At 32.7% G+C, this 22,327-nt stretch overlaps 1 protein-coding gene across 8 annotated transcripts in view; it reads right to left on the bottom strand.

The window, feature by feature from the left end:
• LOC126749937 (gephyrin) overlaps nt 1-22,327 on the bottom strand; it is a 227,308-nt gene that overhangs the window by 12,393 nt on the left and 192,588 nt on the right. For all 8 annotated transcript variants that reach the window (XM_050459516.1, XM_050459517.1, XM_050459513.1 and 5 more), the window contains one exon: nt 3,044-3,261. In XM_050459516.1, coding sequence (XP_050315473.1) covers nt 3,044-3,261 — 218 coding nt within the window. The remainder of the gene's footprint in view (nt 1-3,043; nt 3,262-22,327) is intronic.

The following is a 22,327-nucleotide window of genomic DNA, read 5'->3' as shown; positions in this document are numbered from 1 at the left end:
TATCCGATTTTGTTCAATTGACATTGTTTAAAAATGAATTATAAGACTGTAAGTACTCTTAGGTATATCTCGTAGTAGCGCCAAAGTTTTTAATAAAATTGGTAGATGGCGTCATTTGAATTAAAAACTTTTACTTTGATTTTTCGAAATAGAATAATTTTTTAAGAAAAAATATAAAAGCCGTAGGCGGCTATCTTTTTTACTTTTCGAGTTATTACCAAAATAGAAATTTTTGACGCTTAATAATTAAATATTAATTTTAGCAGGTATGTCACCTCTCATTGCAGTTTATCTAGGCATGGGGCTAATTTAAATTAAGAGAAAGATAATAAGAACAGAAACTTTCCAAATGTAAAATACAGTTCTCAATTTGTTCCCTAGCATTTTGAATATGCTCTATTACATCTTCTCTTGTTGTGAGCCATAGTTTGTGCAAAATATCTTTAATTCGTTCCCATAAGTAATAGTCATGGAAACAAACTACTCTTTTCAATCCATAAATCTGGGTAACTATTACTTAAACAATAATGTACTCTTTGAGTTGTAATGTACTCTCTCATGTGCTGGACAAACAATTTGTTAATACCACGTATTAGATTTAGATCAACTTCTGACAATATTGGCAAGGTATTTTGTAGTTAAGATATGATTCACCATTTATATGTTCATCAATAATAAATGGCTCAATAAGTTTATTTCTCAAGTGGGAATTTTGTTGGGACTAATAATGCATATTATGCAAATTACCATTACCATAACTAGAAAAACTAGCTTTATCAGTCCATAAAATTTACGATACATGATATGGATAAATTTTAAATTCTTTCAAAAAAGGATGACTAAGGATTCCCAGACGAAGTGAAATTTTTCACGTGCTAAGAGAGAAAATCGACTAACTGTAAAAATTAAAATGCCTGGATATAAGTTTTTAAATTTCTTCCAGGCAGTTGGAGATCTCATACCAACTCACCATTGGTAACAATTTTCTTCGGTTAATCCTGGAAAAATAAATATATTCAATTTGAGAAATTCAATTTGACAAAAGTGAGTATTTCGAATGGACTATATTCTACAAGTATCCCAAACAGTATGAGAAAAAAATATTCGATTTTCAATATTAAAACTATAGACGATAAGCCCCATTTTTTCCCATTTAATGTCTATATCTCCTTAAAACATTATTTGGAATTTACACTTTTTATGCCAAATTACTTTCAAATATGTAAAAGTATATTCTTTTTCTGACAAAAATTTCAGTTTGTCAAAAGTGGAGAGAACTTTAGCGCCCAACGTGTAAGTATCCCCAATAGACCATATTCTGCCAATATCTTAATTAATTATATGAGAAAAAAATATTCAATTTTCGATATTGAACCTATAGGCGATAAACTTCCTCTCTCCGGGCATCAATATCTTAAGTACCAGTTCAACGCATTGAATAAGAGAACTAATAACAAACGTGGAAAACCTTTTAGCTAGTTTATTCTAGTCACTCCAGTCAACCATCGTCGACTTATCACTATCCTCTCTTCCCTAGTTTACTTAATTTCCAATTATAGACCAAACATTCACACTCACCTAAATATCATTTTACTTGAAATTAATCAATACGAAATTTACAGGTTACCTAAGATGCTTGAAACAAAAGATGTCCAAGATTAGTGTTGTTAAATTTATATACACTGACAATCATTGAGTGAAGATTTTTAAAGTGGACGCGCATTAACTTAAGAGATTTCAGATATGTAGGTAAGAGCCACAGATGTAAATAGCTCCGCAAGAACACTAGTTTAACCCTTGAGTCAATTTAATAATAAAAATACAAGAAAGAGAATTAAAATAATGAATTTTAATTAGAACAATGCGCAACAAGCAGGAATTATTATTTGCAATTTAATTTATTCATCTCCATGGAACCTGCCAAAGATCTTCAATATCTATCAAGATTTACCTTATATAATTAAAATTAGATTAGGATTTTTAAATTAAATTATCTTTTTATTATAAAAACTTCAGAATTTTTAGAAATTTTATTATTTCTACATAATTTAGATTAGTCCGATGCCTCGATAAATTGCGAAGGGAGGTGCCAAATAACGAAAAGAAATTCAATAATTATTAATTTTAACTAACATAGATATATTACGAAAAGTAAAAGATAGCCGACTGCGGTTTCTAGTTTTTTTTAGTAAATTTAATCTACTTTTCAATTTTGTTGCTAAATTATACCGTGCAATTTAAATTTTTGTGGAAACATCAATGTAACAGTTTTTAATTCAAATGATGCTTCCTACCAATTTTGTTCAAAACATTCGCATATTACTGGATACAATAGTTAGAACTTTTTTTTGTGTGTTGTTTTAGTGACTCAGTTAAATTTTTAAGGGTTTAGTTGGATAAATGGTCAAAAATCTAAGTTTTTTTGAATTTTTTCCTTTAATTACCAACGTTTTGGCCTATATTAGGGCTTCTTCAAGGCACTACAAAGTTTTTTTTTGTAATGCCCTGAAGAAGGTCTTATATAGGCCGAAACGTTGGCAATTGAAAGAACAAAATTGAAAAATTTGAATTTTATTTGACCATTTATCCAACTAAACCCTTAAAAATTTAAAAGAACTTACATTTAACTTTTAAACAAGCCCAAATTGAAAATATTCAGATAAGTCTTTTAAAAGTTATAACCATTTAAACAATTTCACTACCTTTCCCTACTTTATGACGTTCGATACGCCAATGAGTCTGAACAAAATGATGGAAAATATACATTTCGAGGTTTCTATATGTTAAAAAAGTAATAAAGGTTAGTTTCTCTTTGAAATAAAAAACACAATTATCATCCTAAGATCAATTTATTTAAATAGCAAAGTAGCATGGCTAATCTGGATTAAAATGAGTGTAGCGTGTCTACGAGGCTTTAGCCAGCTTTAAATTAGCCAAGCCTGAATTACCCTTGTAAACGATCATGCATATTTATGTAACGCTTATATTTCCAGTATATATTCATAAATTATTTAAATTTAACCCTATAAAGACCATTAATTACCTTACTTTCTGCACTGGGATTTTCTCCTTGGATCCTCATATGTTCTGCTTTGACCTCGCTGTCCCGTTCTTGTAATAGAGCCACTGCATGCGGAAGACATGCTTTTATAAATCCAAAACATTCCACCGACGCCTTCGTACTTCCGGGGAAATTTATTATTAAAGTTTTCTCTTTAATCCCGCTGGTTAGGCGCGAGAGCATAGCCATTTCGGTAACAGCTGGAATAAAAAAATGTAATATAAAAAAGTATTGGTTTAACGGCGTGCTCCGGAGTAAATTCCAGATTTTTTTATGTACAAAAAATTAAATTAAAAGGCATTTTTTTGAAAACAACGTCATGAAATTTAGGAAGGGAACAGGCGTGTGTTGCAAAGAATACATTTATGCCAGGAATACTCTTTTCAAATTCAAATCTTTATTATACAAAATTGACACAATACAGTGTATAGAATTCGTCCATGTTCAAAGAAGCTAAAATTTTAAACATTATTAAGCATATAAAACAGTAATAGAAATAAATATATACGTTACAGCTAGTTATCACTTCGAAAAGTAGGTTCATTCATTCGTTCTTAATATCATAGTAACACTTCAAAACTAAAAAAGCTTTCAATTTCTTTTTAAATGTTGACAAACTATTGCAATTTTTTATGTCATTTCGCATTTCGCATTTCATACAGGGAATTCTGGTGTATGATTTGATGCAATTTCTACATCTCTTGCACTATCATCTATGGGTCTGGGTACAACAGGCTGTTTACGCGGAGGCTGTACATTTTCAACTGGATCAGATGGCCGTCCTCTTCGCCGCAATGGTTCCTTTTGTTGTAACATTGCATGTGCAACTTCGGCTCTGAATGTGACTAGTCGTTTAAACTTATTGATATCTCTTGCTGAACGGTCTCTCCTGTACAAGAGCCATGCATTTACGATGCAAATGTGTTTTAGATGGTAAATTAGTCGTAAATAATAACGTCTAACACCTATTTTGATTCGATACAAGGAGAGGAGCGTGTCACTTAAATCAACACCACCCATGTATTTGTTATAATATGTTTTGACTGCATGCGGGACATCGATAAACTTCCGATGTAGTTTGACTGATGAAGACCATCTTTTGACATTTTGTATAGGTAGCAGGCCTGTAAATGTAGAAACGATATGTACTGCTTTATTGTCAAACCATTTGACGGCAAAGATATTTTCACTCTCGTTTGTGCAAAAATTAAACGAACCACGTCCTTCCTTTTCAACTCAGCATCATTTTTTAATTGACATCCAGGTAGCCTTACAATCCTTACGGTTCCACATGCAAATATTCCCAGCTTCTTAAGTTCACATAATAGTTTATACGACGTGAACCAATTATCTGTAAAAACTTTATAATTTAAGTCTTTGGGTAATGTCTCCACAAGTCTTACAATAATGTCACCACTGATTCCTAGATTACTCTCTTTTAAGGTCCCTCTTTCCCCTGTATATTTCAAAGTCATAATTAATACCGCTCGCTCCAGCTCTGGCAAATATTTTCCCATTTATGTGGTTTATTCCGAATAAACTGTTTGATCGAACTCCTCCCCTTGAATGGCCCCATGATTTCGTCTATTGAATTGTATTCTTCTTGCTCAATTTTTGACATGTTTAATTTTATGGCATCTATTACAGGTCGTATTTAAAAAAGTTTATCATAATTTAGATGATCACAATATTATCACCATATTAGTATTATCATTGAAATGGATTTGATTTCTAACTTTATGAAATCTATTTCTTGACATAATATCAGCTATAGGTGAATAACGAGTTTCTTGTGCCCAATATATTCGAAAGCTAGGCATCCTTACTATATCAGACATAATATTTATTCCAAGGAATTGAGAGATTTCGGTGAACGTAGTATTGCTACATATGCCCGTTTGTTGAGTAGAGTACAAATTTGTCTGGTCAATAATATGCTGGATTAAATTATCATTAAAAAAAACTTGAAATATGATAGTGGAGTTAAATCATTTTCCTTTGTGTTAGTAAATATTACGTTACATTCAGAATTCACGGGAGCAAAATCTCTTTTTTCCATTTTGGGGGAATTTGTACACTAGGCGTTGGTTTTTGGTTCTGATTCCGAAACGTAATAAGTGGTAAATTGTCTTCAGAGTCAAAGTCTTGTTCTATTTGTGTATTAGGTTCATGTTCGTTTTCATCAGATATCAGCTCGCCGGTGTCCACTTCTAAGTTAGAATTTGATAACAGGTTTTCTCCAGCAAGTTCTGGATCGGGATCATATTCCTGCTGTAACCGAAGGAACGTTTCTTCATCGAAATCGTTTTCATCGACGTCATTTAAATCTTCTAAGTCCGACTCGTCCCCTTCTAGCAACAACAGCAAATGTTTTTCTTCTTTTTCCGAAAGCCCAACCTGCATCTGAAATTGAAAATATTATAAAAATTGCAGTTCATAACTTCCCACTGATGCCAAATAGAATCATTATTTTAGTCGCGTTATGCCCACTGATGCCATTTGGAGTCATTACATTCTAAGCCCATATTCTTAACACTTTTACTATAATTTCAATCAAAACATAATTTTGTGGCCCAATAAATGAATTAAAAAAAAATAATAATTTTGTGTCACTAATGATCTATTAATGTTATTTTTATTAATATAATACATAAAAATAAAAAACTTACCTTGATTTTATTCACTGGAAAACAACAATAACACACACAATTCTGTAAATTTTAAAACCTAACCTAAAAATCGAAATATCAATTGATATTTCACGATCTGTTATGCGTTTCGCCTTCTGTGATCTATAGACTATAATATACTACCTGAGATTTTAAATTATCTTGATTTACAGACTTCTGCTGTGACTTTGAAAGAATATATTCCAATTGGAGTCACTGGGCCGGAAAGGGTTAAATAATTTTGGACATATTTTCAGGATAAAATTTTTTGAAAGAGTTAATCTAGTACGCAACAAAGATAAATCATTTCTTAGTCTTGGATAATTATGAAAAAAAACCATTTGTCACAAATAAGTTAACATTATTAAAAGCAAATAAACACACTTAAAATATATACATACACGGAACAGTTAAAATCTCAAAGTGATTAAAAGAAACAAAACAATTAAAGTTTTTATTATGTTTACAAATAATAAATAGAAAGTTACATTTAGTTAAGAATTCAGGATATCTTATAAATCCTAATACCATGAAAATGATGATCTTCACTTAAATTTTTGCTTGTATTTACTTAGTCCTATGGTTAAGACCTCTGGTGTGATGCTCAAATTACGAGACAGTTTTACCACTAACCAAAACTCTTAATCTCGACACGTGCTTCGCTAACGATGTTAGCATCTTCGGGAGAAGATTAAAAATAAAGAGTTTTGGTTAGTGGTAGAACTGTCTCGTAATTTGTATTTACTTAACAAATTCAGTTAAAAACACTTTTATTTTCTCTCGATTTTTACTGTTACGACTTTTTTTTGTTCTATGTACAGTGTTTCTACATCAATAGGTACAACCATCTATAAAAATCAAAATATAGATGATTTTATGAGGAACTCTATATACATATTATTCTATCATAAACACAGACAGAAAATTCACAATAATTCGGTTTTGAGAAACAGTGAACCAAATACGTTTAAATAAGGAGGGTGATACATAATTTACGTATTAAATAAGGAGGAAGCTATATCGCCTGTTGTACACGATATACCCAAGCGCCGTTTACAAATCGACAAAAACTAGGCAAACCGCTATACTCACATGTCAAACGTCAGCGTCGTCAACTTCATTACCGTTATTTAATATATTTTTTGTTGGCAACACTGAAAATGTTCAGAGTGACCAACATCAAAAGGACACAACCACTATAAAAATGGCGAACACCAGGCAGTGGTCATTTTTGGGTATCGTGGCCATTGTATACATTAGCAGTCCAGGTATATTTATTAAGTTACGTTCGTGTTCCTAGAGACGTATTAATAATTTATGAAATTAGGGATTTATAAGTTATGAGTAATAATTTGTGTCTTTGTTTTTACCGAATAAAAAGGCCATTCTACATAATATATTACTTGATTAATTTGAATGCATGTATGCTAATATTTAGGTTCTTGGTATGTTCTCCAAAAATATACCCTTAGTGGACATCTTAAAGTTACATCAATGTTCCGTTTCATGATTTACAACGAAAGGCCTTAACGTATTTATATGTAAGTTCATTTAAATTCTAGGAAAACATTTAAATATTTTAATTATTATTTTACAAGGGTCTAGAATTTATTAGAAATTGTTTTCTTTTTAATATTTAGAACTGTTCTTTTTTTATTTTGATTGTTAAGTAATAATAGGGCTAATAATATAGATATTTGAGTTTTATAATTGCTGTAGAGCCTTGAGGAAGGCCAATCAATATAGACCGAAACGTTGGCATAAAGGAAAATTTTAAATACATGGAAATTTATTGGTCCTCATGTCCAACTAAATCTCAAAATCTACCTAAGTAATAATTAAACAATCAGATGTATTAGTTCTTAAAAAACTGTTCTAAGCCCTTGTTCCAAAGCAGGAAATCATCGAAAAGCTTTAAATAACTTATGAAATCCATTAAATATTACTTGCCCCTAATAACACTAAGGCAAACAAATCGTATAAAGAGCATATTTCATCAGAAAAAATCTATATTCTGTGTGTTTAATATTCTATTTAAACAAGAAACATATTTCTTCAAGTCTGATGAAAGCCTTCTAAAAGATTTTTTAAAAATGAGGCGTTCAGTTGCAAAACTGTTTAAATCCATATTTATTCAAAAATGACATATGTGTGGCGCTGTCTTCTTTAAGACGTTTGACATAAGATGTCAAATTTATTTGGCCACAAAACTTGATAAATTGCCTTCGAAAAAGTAGTAATGGTAGTAAAACTTTTTTAATCCTATGTAAATAATGTTTCAAAAGTGTTTTAATCCATTAATCTGCAACGTTTTCAAAACTCTTTTCTTCCATTTACACTTATACCACAGTAATAATACGCTGAATCAAAACTGTTTTGTGCCGCGAGATCTTACAGGCATGTGTTCCACAAATAATATTTTTATGGTTTAGTTTTGTTGTGACTGCGGTATAAATAGGTACGTTGATTTTGTTTGTGCAGTGCTTGAAAGTTAATTTGTGTTGTTTTTGTTAAAAATTTGTTAATATAAAGAGTCTTATACACATTGTGATATGGAAGACTCATTTTGTCTTGCTACAACACCTGGTAAAGGCCGAAAGAAATTGCGAAATCCATCAAACTGGAAGAAAGCAAAAGATAAAGTTCAAAGGTAATATTTTAAATACATTTTTAATAGTTAGGTAGGTAGGTACTTAAAATATTTTTTTTATTGCAGGTATAAGCCTAAAACTCTACCTAGATACCCTAAATGTCATCATAAAAAAAGTACTTTTGCCTGTGAAAACTTGTCTATGCAAGATATTCGAAGATTTCATGAAAAATTCTATGAAAATACTACGAAAATTGCGCAAGATAACTTTATTCTTAAACATACAGAACCAAATGTTCCAAAAAAGCGCCGTCCAATAAAAGGAACTGGAAATAATTCCGTTTCGTTAAAATATTTTATTAAAACTAAAGATGGCACTTTTCAGATTTGCAGTAAAGCCTTTTTATCTATCTTGGACATTTCAAGGTTTCGGGTGCAAGATATAGCTAAAAATTATTTGATTGACACTATACCACCCAAAGAAAATAGAGGAGGGGATAGGATAAGTACAAAATATGCCGAAAGAAGAGAAAATGTAAAAGCATTTATTTTAAAGTTAAAATGTATTCAGTCTCACTACACTAGGAATAAATCTGAATGACAGTATATGCCAAGTGATCTATCCATAAGGCAGTTGTGGAAAATATACTGTGATGAAAATAGCAGATTGGCTGTAAAATATGACTATTTCCGGGAAGTATTTACAAGGGATTTTAATATTAGCTTCAAGAGTCCTGCCACCGATGCTTGCTCGGAATGTATAAGACTTAAAAGCTTAATAACTGCCGAAACCAACATAAGATAATAAGGCAAAGCTAATATGCATGCTACGTGTTCATAATCTAAAAGCAAAGACATTTTATGAAGCACTTAAAAAACCTGAGGAAAATACTTTAAAATTATCCTTCGACTGCCAAAAAAATATGGTGTTGCCCCGAGTCCCGGATCAATCAGCTTACTATTCCAGGCAGGCTCTATCTATACAATTTCACAGTATGTGAAGGAAATTCCAATGACAAACAGACTAAGGAAAGTATCACTTCATACACTTGGACCGAGAATATGTGCGCTAAGGGCTCAAATGAAATATCTTCACTAGTTAATCATAAAATTTCTATGGTAGACTTGACTGATGTTACCTCAATCAAACTTTTTTGCGATGGGTGTCCTGGCCAGAACAAGAACGTAACAATGATGGGTATGCTAATGTATTGGCTGTATCACTTAACTCTACCGTGAATGAAATTATTGTGACATTTCCTGTGGTTGGTCACTCTTTTTTACCGGCGGATCGTGTTTTCGGACGAATTGAAAAAAGAGTTAAAAAAAAAGGAAGATATAGTTCATCCTGATGAATTTAGGGAATTTTTTCCGAGTTTTCAACTGTGCTTGATATCGAAAAAGATTGTCAAATTTTTAACTGGAAAAAAAGCTATAGAATCGGTTATAAAGCCACCTGGGCAGTGGCATTTTAAGTTTGCTCCATATAAAAGAATTTCAATTTTAAAGAAATGGAACTCAAAAGAAACTCAAGCAGTGTTCGTATAGAAGGAAGTAAATTACAAAAGCAATTTCGGGATATACAAGTCTGTTTTGAAAAAAGGAAAAACCTTGGCTACCTTAAATTTGGAGCCTCTTCCTAAGGAATGTGCAGTAAAACCAGCCAAGCTTAAGGATGTGGATGCTTTATTAAAAAAACATTTTGGTTTAGAGTGGAGAAATATTGAAGAGGCCCAAAAAAGTAGTCCATTTTTCTCAAAGAGACGATTTAACATTTAATAAAAAAGTAATTGCCAACGCCATTGAATCACTTCATGATACAGAAGTTGAAGAAGAAGAAGAAGAAGGAATGGAACCCATGGAAGAAGACGATAGACTAAGAATTTAATTTTTAAGTTTCATTAAAAAAAATTGTTTTTAAATTATAAACTTTTACTTATTTAAAACTCCCTAAATCCTACAGATACTGAAACAAAACTTTTTAGTTCCATGGTGCGGTAGCAAAACTTGTTATATCCCTATTATTTTTGTCCATAACTACTTCTTTTAAACAAAAATTTACTACTTAGTAACTGTATGTCTATTTTCATTTTAAACCAGAAAAATTTGTTCTTACAAGAAATCCGAAGTTTTTCTCTTCTCCTGTAAAATTAGTTAGCACCGATCTAAAGAATTTTGGAATTGGGCGCCTCAAATAATATATTACCTCTAAAAGGTTCTACACCATAATCTTAAAATATAGCAAACTACATCTCTACTGCTTTTTCTTCTCCTGCTAATTTCTTTAATGAAGGTCAGGTTGCATGACAAAGAATGTTTATATAAATTATTATAACGGCTATATTTATAATAAATGAAAATACTTTTATATTGTTTTGATTAGTTATATCTGCCGTATCAAACCTCTAAATATTTTTTTCTGCCTCTTTGTTATCCAGACTCATAGAGCTCTGCGACTTACATGGCACTCCCAAACCTTCAAGAAAGCTCATTTTATCGAAATATCATAGTAAAGATTCCTATATATCATCGGTCCCTGTCCCACTTTTTTTACTCTCCTTTATTCTCTTAGATCTGTTCGGAAATTGGCACGTAATAAGTTAAACTTTTTTACTAATTTACCCTCATCCGCTTCAGGATATTTCTCTCTGTATTTACGAAGTAACTGGTTATACTGCTCATTTTTCTTTTGTCGATTATTATAATCCTTCGACTTCACATTCCACAGTGTTGGCCGATTTTTGTACACTTCTATACACTAAAAAATAAAGTTCCTTTCCTCTTTTTGGAAGTGATCTTCACAAATTTAATGAGCTACACTCCCACAAATGCTCGACACAGAACTGATTAATTATTGTTCAATATTATCCACAGACTGTAACTTTTTTTCAGATTGCACAATAAATATCAAATCGAGTTTGAGTTGGTCAATATATTGCGCATATTGTGTATTTCGACCGCACTTTTGACGTGTGAATAACCGTGTTTTTAATGTGCAATTATTTAAAATGGTGTCTTAATTAAAGCCCAAAAACATACTGTTATAATAAAAAGTATTTTCCATTCAGTCCAAATGAATTGTTTCTGATAGAAATCGCAAAGCAACAAAGCTAAACACTTACCATGTCAGCGACGTTTTTGAAGAGCGAGGAGAAAATTCTGTCTTTATCCAAGGAATAGTTTTGCGTGTAACCTTAGGAGCAACTAACATCCCAAAAAAACAATAAATTTCTATTCCCCTGTCAGTCAAGTACTTTTTTTATATCATCAAAATAACATTCATCTTTTGTGAACACTATAACATTTTCACATTATTTTTTAAGGTAAATGAAGTAGACTGTTCTGTTAAAAATTCTCATTGCACTTGTAAGGTAAGTTAATGGTTCTGTAAGCATGGAGCTGCTGTGTGTGTGTACGTGAATATTGAAAATACTCGGCCCAATACAGATTATATGGTTTGGAATCATCCCCCAGAAGGACAGGTCGAGTTATACAACAAAAGTTGCACAATTGATTAAATGAACAAAAGAAGAAACATCGATGAAGAGCATATGGCTATTAGAGTTGAACCGAAAAAATTTTTCATTTCTCATTTGCAAAAAGTCATGAAAAGGAAGGCTTGAAAATTGGTCGAGAGGAAGATATACAATTTTCAATGGATCTTTTGTAATTTTTGTAACTGAAGGATTTTTTTTTACAATATCATGCTTATACTACTCTTATAAGTGGTGACAATCACTTGAAATCTCAATTTATAACTGGTGCTGATGATCATTATTCAAACTTGGCTGTTAATGAAAACAACTGGAAATTAATTTTTGCAATTTCAGTTGAGCAAGCTGACACTGTAATGTGGTGTATAGAGCGATATACTCGCATGACAGCAAGCACGAGAGCAAATACAATTAAGATTCGATTGCAAAATGTTGATAAATTAGCGCAGTAGTTTTGAAATACTCGATACAGATCAGTAATGACGGAAGCCCTGGCTTCCGTCATTACTATGGTCTAAAAACAGAGCTAAAAGCAAGATTTTTCCAAGAAATGGTCTTGAAGATTTATGAATCTGGGTTGGGTTGGGTTGGGTTACATACATGAGACAATCATTTTTAGTTTCGAGTCAAGATGGGCTTTTGAAAGGGGTTGATTTCGAAATAAAAACCCATGCATTTTATATGTAAATTATATACTCGTAATGGTTAATTCTCAAAAAAAAGCAGAAAAGAAACAGAGCCATCTTTATTACACTCAAATGTAATATTTATTGTATAACACTGGATTAAAGGAAGCTTTTTTTCGTTTATTCAAAGAAGGATTTTATTGCTAAAAATCAAAAGAGATGATGATTTTCTAAAAAACTTGATTCCACGTGTGGCAAGCGTTACATTATTTACAGCTGACAGAGGTGAATCCCGCTGTTACCAATTTTCATAAAAAAGAGGCTCTACGAGATATTCACTTAGCGTATAATGAATAAAACTCATTAAAATATAAAACTTGGTCCTTTTAAAGATCCAGGGAACAATTTATAATTAGTTTGTTATTAGAAAATCACTTAATTTTGTTTTTACGGATGGGAACCTATAAATTCAAGAAGAACACTGACTGTCAATTAAAATAACATGAATTAACAAAAAAATATCCTAAATTAGGCCCTAAATGGAGCCTTCGAATATAATTAGTTAATTACGACTCGAATCCAGAGCTAATAAATAAGACGTAATAAAAATAAACTTTGCTATTAAATACAAAACAAAACAAAAGCTATAGCCAGTATCAAATAAACTTCGATGCACGACATAAAAAAATAATGGTCAAACAAATAAATATATTAATATGTGGCAATAGTTACTGTATTTATATAAATTTTTACGTTACAATTTTTAGAATTTAATCGATTTTTTATTGCAATTGAGAGTTTATAGCTTAGGAAAACACACCATATACTTAAATAGGAAAAACAAATCAAACCTGGCAAATATACAGATCGTGTTTTCGTTCGTTACTTATAGGAAACCGCATAGAGGCGAAATTTTGCAACGTCGCGCGTGTACGAGTGCCTGCGACAAAGCACCGCCCCGGCCGGCCCGAGGACAGGACGGGATTAGTAAATTAGTTGACATGACAATGTGTAAAACCCGCATAGAATTGTAATCTTAAAATAAAATTAAAATTAAAATATGCTGTGTTTTGCATAATGAAAATTAAAGCGTTATTCTAATAAAAAATAAAATATCAACTCTGATAAAAATATAATAAAAAATCAGAAATAAAACTCTAATAAACAAACTTAACAACATGTCATTTTTTAAATAAAAGGTTGAAATAAACCGCCTTCTTTCGCTAAACAAAAACTTAACCTATCGTAAAAGCTATTTCGCACCTCCAAAAGAGTTTCAGGTAAAATGGAATTGGCACCTTCGACAATTGTATTTCGCAACTCCTCTAAATTTGTTGGCCTACTTAATTCATGCTTGTAGTTGGTCTGCTTAAGGTAACCCCACAGATAAAAGTCATTTGGAGACAAATCTGGAGATCTAGGGGGCCATTTAATATCGCCAGTCCTACTAATAAGACGGTTAGGAAAAGTATTTGTTAAAAATTCTTTTACCCTAGCCGCGTTATGAGCAGGACAGCCATCTTGCTGAAAATAAACCGATCCCAGGTCTACATCAGGTAGGATTTGAATGGCAGGAAGAACTTGGTTTTGCAACAACTCAAGGTACTTTTGGGCGTTTAAAGTGCCATCAATAAAAAATGGCCCTATAACATTTTCGCCCAAAATACCTGCCCAAACATTCAATTTCTGAGGATACTGGGTACGAAACTGAAAACTTCTGTACTCGTTTTCCTGAGACCAATATTAATGAACAATGGAAGGATTGTGTTTGCCATGTAATGGAAAAGAAGATTCATCAGAAAACAAAATATTCGTTTTCATTTGCCTTTTCCATCATGGTTTCACAAAATTCCATTCTTCGCCACTGGTCTTCAGGAAATATTTCCTGAGTTTTTGAATACTTGAAGTATTTGTACCCATATTTTTTCCAGATACGAGCAACAGTTTTATTGCTCAATCCCAGTTCCTCTCCAATGCAAGTACTGGGTACTGCAAACCATTTCTTCCCACCGTTCTACAGGGTGTCCGGAAAAAGGAGGCCAATCCGCCGGCCACATATAGGGTAGACCAAAATAATGCGACTTTCGTTATGCCATTTTTTAATTGGGCGCTCGGTATTCAATATACAGGGCGTCAAAATAAGAAATATAAAATCGTTTTTTTTTAATAAGTCGAGTGTTTCATAAGATATTAAATTAAAATTTGGTGTGAGGAGGTTTTTTGAAACGGGAAATTGAAATCCGTTCACAGATTTGCTATACCTCGCAGAGGGCGCCACCTGCGGTATATTGCATGTGTTAAAAATGCCAAAACTTTTTTGTACACCTGTATAATAAAGTTCTAGTAAAAAACTCTCATTATCCAATCTTTTCTTGTAAAAAAAGTATTCTTAGTAAATGTCGGCCTCAGAATCCGTTTATTAGATATCTTAATTTTAAAATCTAGATACATTTTAACAAGTTAACAAAATAAACGTAAATTATTGTTTCTAAATTAATGCTAAATTACTTATTATAACAAAATCATAAAATATTCACACTAAATTATTTGTTCAACGTGACCTCCATTTGTTTGTATACACATACGAGCCCTCTTTATTAATGAAAATCTAATGCTTTGAAAAATATTTGGTTTCAACCTGAAATACTCTCCAGCTGCAAGGATTCTTTCCCTTAAATGATCCTCGTTTAAAATCGGAACCATATACACAAAATCTTTCATACATCCCCAGACTGAAAAATCCAAAGGTGTAAGGTCGGGCGAACGAGGTGGCCACGGAACAGGAGCATTTCGACCCCTACCAATCCAGCGATTAGAAAATACTTGATGTAAATAGTTCCTAACATTTCTGGCAAAATGAGCCAGAGCACCATTGAGTTGAAACCAAAGATTTTGTCTTAAATTTAGAGGCAAATCATCAAGCAAATCGGGCAGTATTTCTTGTAGAAACAACAGAAATAATTCACCAGTCAAATTACCTGGTAAAATGACAGATCCTAAAAGAAAGTTATCCACAACACCTGCCCACTTGACAATGTGTCTCAACTATGGCCCTAGGATTCTCTTCAACCAATATGTATGCGTTATGGATATTTGTCATGCCGTTTCTCGTGAACGTGGCCTCGTCAGTAAACAGAATCGCCTTTATAAAATCCACATTTCTATTATTCATTTCACATAACCATCTACAAAGGGCAAGTCTTGCCTCGGGATCGTCGTGTAAAAGACCCTGTACTTCTTGAAGATGAATTGGATAAAGTTGTTAACTCCATAAAATATGATGTGTCTCGGTTTTCCTAATTTTTCTTCCTAATTTCCCACCCGTTCAGCCAAAACCCTAGTAGTAATGTTTGGTGATTCTTCGACAATTCTTCAAATTTCTTCCCCTTGCCCTGATTGCATCGCACGAGATCCGCCGCAATTACCCTTCCGTCTTTCGCTGAAACTTCCAGTCTCCCTTAGGCAGTTAATCAAATTTAAAAAATATTTTATTTTGGGATGAAATCGGTTTGGGAATGTCTGGGTATAGCGTCTAGCGGCTAAACTAGCATTGGAGTCACATTTTCCTAGTTAAGAATTGACAGGTATTTACCGTTTACAATAATATTTAAAACTTGCCAAACATCAAAAACATATCCGCGATTTCGGAAAAGGGTACATTTCTTGGTCTATGAGCCATTATGGTTTTATAAGTTGTAAGAAAACACACCAAATATAAATATGTAATTAAAAAACGTAGATTTATTTTAGGAGTAATTGAGAAGATTGTAAAGAGCGTCAGAAGCATTTAAATTTGTTACTTTGACAGTACGTAAAAAGGTCAGCCAATTTGTTTAGAAAGAAGTAGCTAGATTTTAAAATTAAGATATTTAATAAACAGATTCTCAGGCCGACATTTACTAAGAATACTTTTTTTACAAGAAAAGATTGGATAATTAGAATTTTTTACTAGAACTTTATTATACAGGGGTACAAAAAAGTTTTGGTATTTTTAACACATGCAATATACCGCAGGTAGCGCCCTCTGCAAGGTATAGCAAATCCGTGAACGAATTTCAATTTCTCGTTCCAAAAAACCCCCTAATACCAAATCTTAAATTAATATGTTATGAAACACTCGACTTATTTAAAAAAAAACGATTCTATATTTATCACTTTGACGCCCTGTATATTGAATACCGAGCGCCCATTTAAAAAATGACATAACGAAAGTCGCATTATTTTGGTTCACCCTATATGTCGCCGGCGGATTGGCCTTCTTTTTCCGGACACCCTGTATATCGTGGACCACTTCAACAGGTGGTTCTTGACGTTTTGTGTGGCATTTTTTACAATCTTGAAGACAAAAAGATGTCTCAAAATTTGTAACCACATTTAAAACCGTTTTTGCACGTCAGGAACGAAGGAATCGGTCTATTCTCAAATGTCACTGAAAACAAATCTCTACATTGTACTGCCGAATTGCCTCCATAAAACCATTTAATTAGTTGAACTCTTTTGGAAGGGGTATAAACAGCCATAGTGAAAAAAACACGAAAATAACGCTCAAAAATTGCAGTTTGCATTTGCGTGCAGTAACACAGCAAAGTGAGGTCTGCTGACTCCCGGTTCAAAAAATAAAACCGAAAAATTCCGCCGCCTGCAAACCGCAATCAAGCGATGTTATTTTATTTTAGCCATTATTTTGGGTAATACGTAGCTCAGGATAACACTGTATAGCAGTATATCAAGAGAGAATAGTATTTTAAAGCGTCATAAACATCACGCCAGTCAAACGGTCCTGCCAGGGGTCCAGAATGGTGATGCCAAAGAAAAATGGCATTTTGTCAGTGGTTTATTAAAAACAAATAACAAGATATCAAAGTTTTCATTAAAGGTGCTTTGATCAGATGAGAGCCAATTTACTATGAACTGTGAACTATTTAATCATAAAAAAATCGTTTATATAATGATCATTTTAATCTAAATATTTACATTACTAATAGCTCAGTGAAGATGGCAGATGACGATTTAGAAACTAGATTAAATAGCTTAAAAAGCACTAGAGACTTTTATAAAGCAAAGTTGTCTGGTTTCACGAAATTCGTTGCAGATTTTGACTCTAATTTAAAGATAATTATGTACCTTCAGGTCTGGATAGAAAAGATCGATACAACTTACAATGATTTTGATGAAGTTTCTAAAAAAGGTCATTACGTTTATTCTTTCAGCGACTTCTTAACATTGTCTCCCGAAAAAACGCGAAGCAGAAGCTAGAAAGTTAAATCTATGCATAAGTTGCTTCAAATCATTCTGAAGAAAATTAATGCCCTTTCGCGAATTGCAAATTATGCTATAAAAACCACAACACTCTCTTGTATTACAATCCGACAGTCAGTTAAAAGCAGCCCAATCCATACCAGAGAACAAGTATCCTGGATTCGACGCCAAACATGGGGGCAACACATGGCCACCTCCCAATATTTCAAAATACAAGGAATAATAGTTGCGTGTGCTCAGGTTATACGACAGAGAGAGAGGCCGCTATCGATATTCAAAGGGCACCGTGTTAAACATTGCTTTACATAGCTCTTATTTACATTCAATCAGATTAAGGTCAAACTGTTCACGCAAGGTCTATTTTAGATTCTGAAAGTCTGACTAATTTTATTACGACTAGTTTGGCAATACGGTTAGGCATTAATTTAGAAAAGCCACAAACCTCAGTATCAGGAGTAAGTGGTTGTGCCCTTAATAATTAAGCCTATTCAAAATTATTTTCAATCGACATCAATAGATTTTCTGGTAATAAATTAGGGGAAAACAATTAGAAATTCTCTGCTTGTCATTTGATTTTACAGGTGTAAAACTAACAGAAAAATTCTTTTTCACCGATGCAACATGTCACATTCGGAGTGATATTGACGCTCTCTTACGAGCATACATCTTCTACGAACTTTTATGCAGTAATCAAATTAATTCAGGTTATGTTTTATCGATGTCACTAATTACCATTTTGAATCATTCTGTAATTTCACTTCTCGTGAAAAAATTCATGTACAAGTTTAATTAGAACGTTTTTGGCAGATAAAGGAATGCCAAATATCACCTAACATTTCTTTCAAAGAAGAAAAATAGGTAGAGGAGCATTTTGTCAAAAATATTAGGCGTGATAGTAAGGGTGCATGTTATCCTTGTAGATTTAGGCGATTCTTATGATATGGCATTAAAACGGTTATATTTGCTAGAACTCAAGCTTAATAGGGTTTCGGAGAAAAAAGTTTTATTCTGAGTCTATGTCAAACTACATAGGTATGGATCACATGTTATTAATCCCAGCCTCGGTGATAAACATAAAGAGCACCACGCTGACGCTAATGCAAAAAGTAGATTATTCAAGCAAACTTCTATTGTAGGATTTTTGGATGTTATTGCTTTCCTGCGATGAGATTCTGCGGTTATGCATCTTACTGTCCAACATACATTTTGTAAAGATCTAAGAAACCTAGTAAATATTAAAATAACTCAAGAAGTCACTTTACTGACATTTAGATTTATGGTATTTGTGATAGCAGTGAAAGGTCGTATGATGGATGCGTAGTGCTTCGCTCAGTTGATTATTTAGAAAACTGTAGGGTTTCGCTGCTATGCGCAAAGGCTCATGTTGCTCCACTAAAAATACATACATTACCCAGGCTCCAACTTATGGGAGCTGTCATTTTTAATCGCTTGGTCGATAAAGCTCCTAAAGCCTTAGAAATTAAGATTTCTCAGTCTAATATATTTTATTGGATGGCTCTTAGAACACTCAAAGGCTAAAATTAGCGTGCAACTATGGACAGTTTGTTTGCTTGCAACATCTCTGATGCAATGATCCAAATGCTTATGGAAAAACGGTAAAAAAACACTTCATAATATCATAAAAAATAGTCATTTATTTTGACAGGCACAAAACAATACTACTGTTCCTCTTTAATAAAATATGATAAAGTACTCTACAAAGAAGTCAATATTCAAAGTTAAATGAATGCAGATAACGTCCCTGTATAAGAGAAAATGGCAACAACATCACAACGTCACTTGATCGCATTGTTGATTCTACCTACACAAGCAATCTTTACCAGTGACGTCGTCAAAAAATATTTGCAATATAAATATTATTTATTAATAATAGATTATGTTTTAAATTATTAACAATATTACCGTTTATGAATTCTTACGTTTTTTTAATGTACTTCATTCTAGTACCTACCTAATAAATAGCATGTTTATGGAAATTAAATATTTTATAATTATTATTGACTTCTTAATAAGTTTTTATTATTCTATATGTTAATGAGGACAGTATCAGGATGTTATGACAGTATCAGTATTTAAATAAACGACAAGTACTTTGGACCATGAGCAATTCAAGAATATAAAAGCTTAAAACTGATATTAATTACTCAAGGTTTGCTAGGGATATTCGGACGAAGACCAGCAAAATAATAAAAAATTAGGCGAGGACAGTAGAACTTTAAGTCTTAAGCTTATTTGAATAAGTCTTGTTTGTTGTCAGTAGGGGGCAGATTAGAATATTCATATCTTGGTCATGATCATAAAGACTCTTTTCTTATTAATAGCAGACGTCTTCCTCATTCGTTATCTAGCATGAACATATACGACAAAGGGGTTTTAGTTAACTATTGGCAGATTTTGGTGGTGTTGCTTGTTTCAAGGTAAATCTCTTACCTAAAGTGATAAATCACATGGTCTGAGCGCAGAGTTACTTCTGCTCGTGATTTTCTTAGAAGCAACGTGGAGTTTGCAGAGCCATTTCTTATAAAGAATCGTAAAAATCGATATAGGCAATTAAAGAAAAATGATAAAGGCCTATTGTTATAATTTTTTTTCCTAAATTGAATAAAATGGTGAATCGATGAATGCCAAGTTAATCAAAAGAAAAGAAGTACTAAAAATAGTGAAAGGTTTATGGCCTTAAGAGGGTCTCCAAAAGTTGTTTGATGCCTGGAGGAACTTAATCCCTCTTACCTGAAACGCCCAGAGAAGGAATCCTTCACAATGCTGCTAGCTCAAGCCGATGTGGGTTCTAGCTTCTTTCTCAACCAAATGAACCAAAATTTCTGAGGTAGTAACTACCCAAGAGTTACCCAACTAAATGTCAAAATCAGTATGGCGCCACCAAGTTTTGGATTTGATATAATCCTAAAGGACGCCCAATATTTATCAAAATTTATTTAGGCAAGTTCAAAACGAAACTTGGAAAACAAAATCAAAGTCAAATCAGTATACACTATTGTTTCCAAATTACCTATGATATTCCAACCTACTCAACTCAAGTGAAAAACAAATTAACAACAGAAAATAACAATTTATTTAAGTCTTGATTATCACAGAGAATTATGTTATGTTATTTATCGTTAAGAGGAATAATTATTTAAGTTGGTAATAAGGAACCACAACATCACACAAAAAATACACAATCAAAGTGTGGTTGTCAAAATAAAATAAATTATGTTACACCCAAACCTTTTGGGGAATGAAGCTTCAATTCAATTTAAACTAATAATTTACATGGCCCGGTATATCCCGCCACGGACATTGACCTAAGCTAAAAAAAAATGTCAACCCTAACTGTTGAAGCTTCCCCAATCAAAATTATCCTTTTATTAGTTTACTCTAATATTTACTAGCTAATCTGAGAAAATTTGACATCTTAGGACTAATCTGAAAATAAATAATATAACCCAAGTATATACTCGTAGTACTACGAAGCCGGCTGCGTCTTACCTCACAGGAGTCACTTGTCACATATATATGTACTCTTATCAGTAATATTCAATAATAAAATAGCATCGATTAAGTAATGTCAATAAAATTTTAAATAAACTTTTGAGACAAGGTACAGTCGAACCTGGTGGGTCTTTGGATTATCAGAATATAAAAATATATCCAGCCTTTGAATGAGAAAAATAATTACATCCCCTAACCACCACAATTCGGCTTCACCCCGCTCAGTTTGTAAAGTCCTATATGTATGTATCTCAATTCAATAGATAAAAGTTGTGATAAATAAAATAAAATAAAATAAGTGAATAAAGAAATGTAATGTTGTGTCACTTAGCTCCACACACAGCAGACTACTTCAGATTCGAGATTCTCCCAGATATCCAATTCTCAGTCAAAGAAAAACTGCAGGTTTCCAAGCCTCACCTCTTCCACTTCACAATACGCCAAGCTCTGGTAGTGGTCTAGGTTAGACGTTAGCTCACAGTTGTTTAAAATCTCCTCTAGATTAGAGCCAGTAGAGTACATAACCCCAAAACGAAAGCACCATGTGGCATGAAGAAATCAGGTCCGTACAAAGAAAAATCCGTCCAAAATCCATGTTATGTAGCTTTGCTAATTACATTGTCCCCTGCCAATGCCAATCAGAACCGCTATTTTGCCGATGTTCGAGGGCACGTGAAGAATTATTAGGTTTTAAATCGCCATAAAGGCCAGTAAATTCAACAAAACAACAAATTATAGCATTACGCCCAAAAAGTTGATTTACTCCCACCACATTTAGTCAATTATATCCCCATATGGGTAAAATTCACACGAATTTCAAAAAGAACTAAAGCACTCTTCACTTCATGACGGCGGTCTGGAAAAAGGAACGACCGCAGAGGTCAAACCCGTATTTAAGCAATCACGCACAAGGTGTATTGCCAATCGAAATATATAACAAAATAACTTAACTTTTTTTTATAAGTACCATAAAACCTTTTATAAAAAATAAATAACAAAATTTGTGGCCCAAGGAAGTTGGCAATGAAAATATGTGTCACTATGACAATCAATTTCGATTTTCCCTAGACCAGTAACTTCTTGCTATCTTCCAAGAAAACTAATATTTACATAAG

This window comes from Anthonomus grandis, chromosome 2 (genome assembly GCF_022605725.1).
Source record: "Anthonomus grandis grandis chromosome 2, icAntGran1.3, whole genome shotgun sequence".
NCBI classification, from domain to species: domain Eukaryota; kingdom Metazoa; phylum Arthropoda; class Insecta; order Coleoptera; family Curculionidae; genus Anthonomus; species Anthonomus grandis.
Note: the sequence above shows the minus strand (reverse complement) of the source record. Positions and strands in the feature narration are given on the sequence as shown.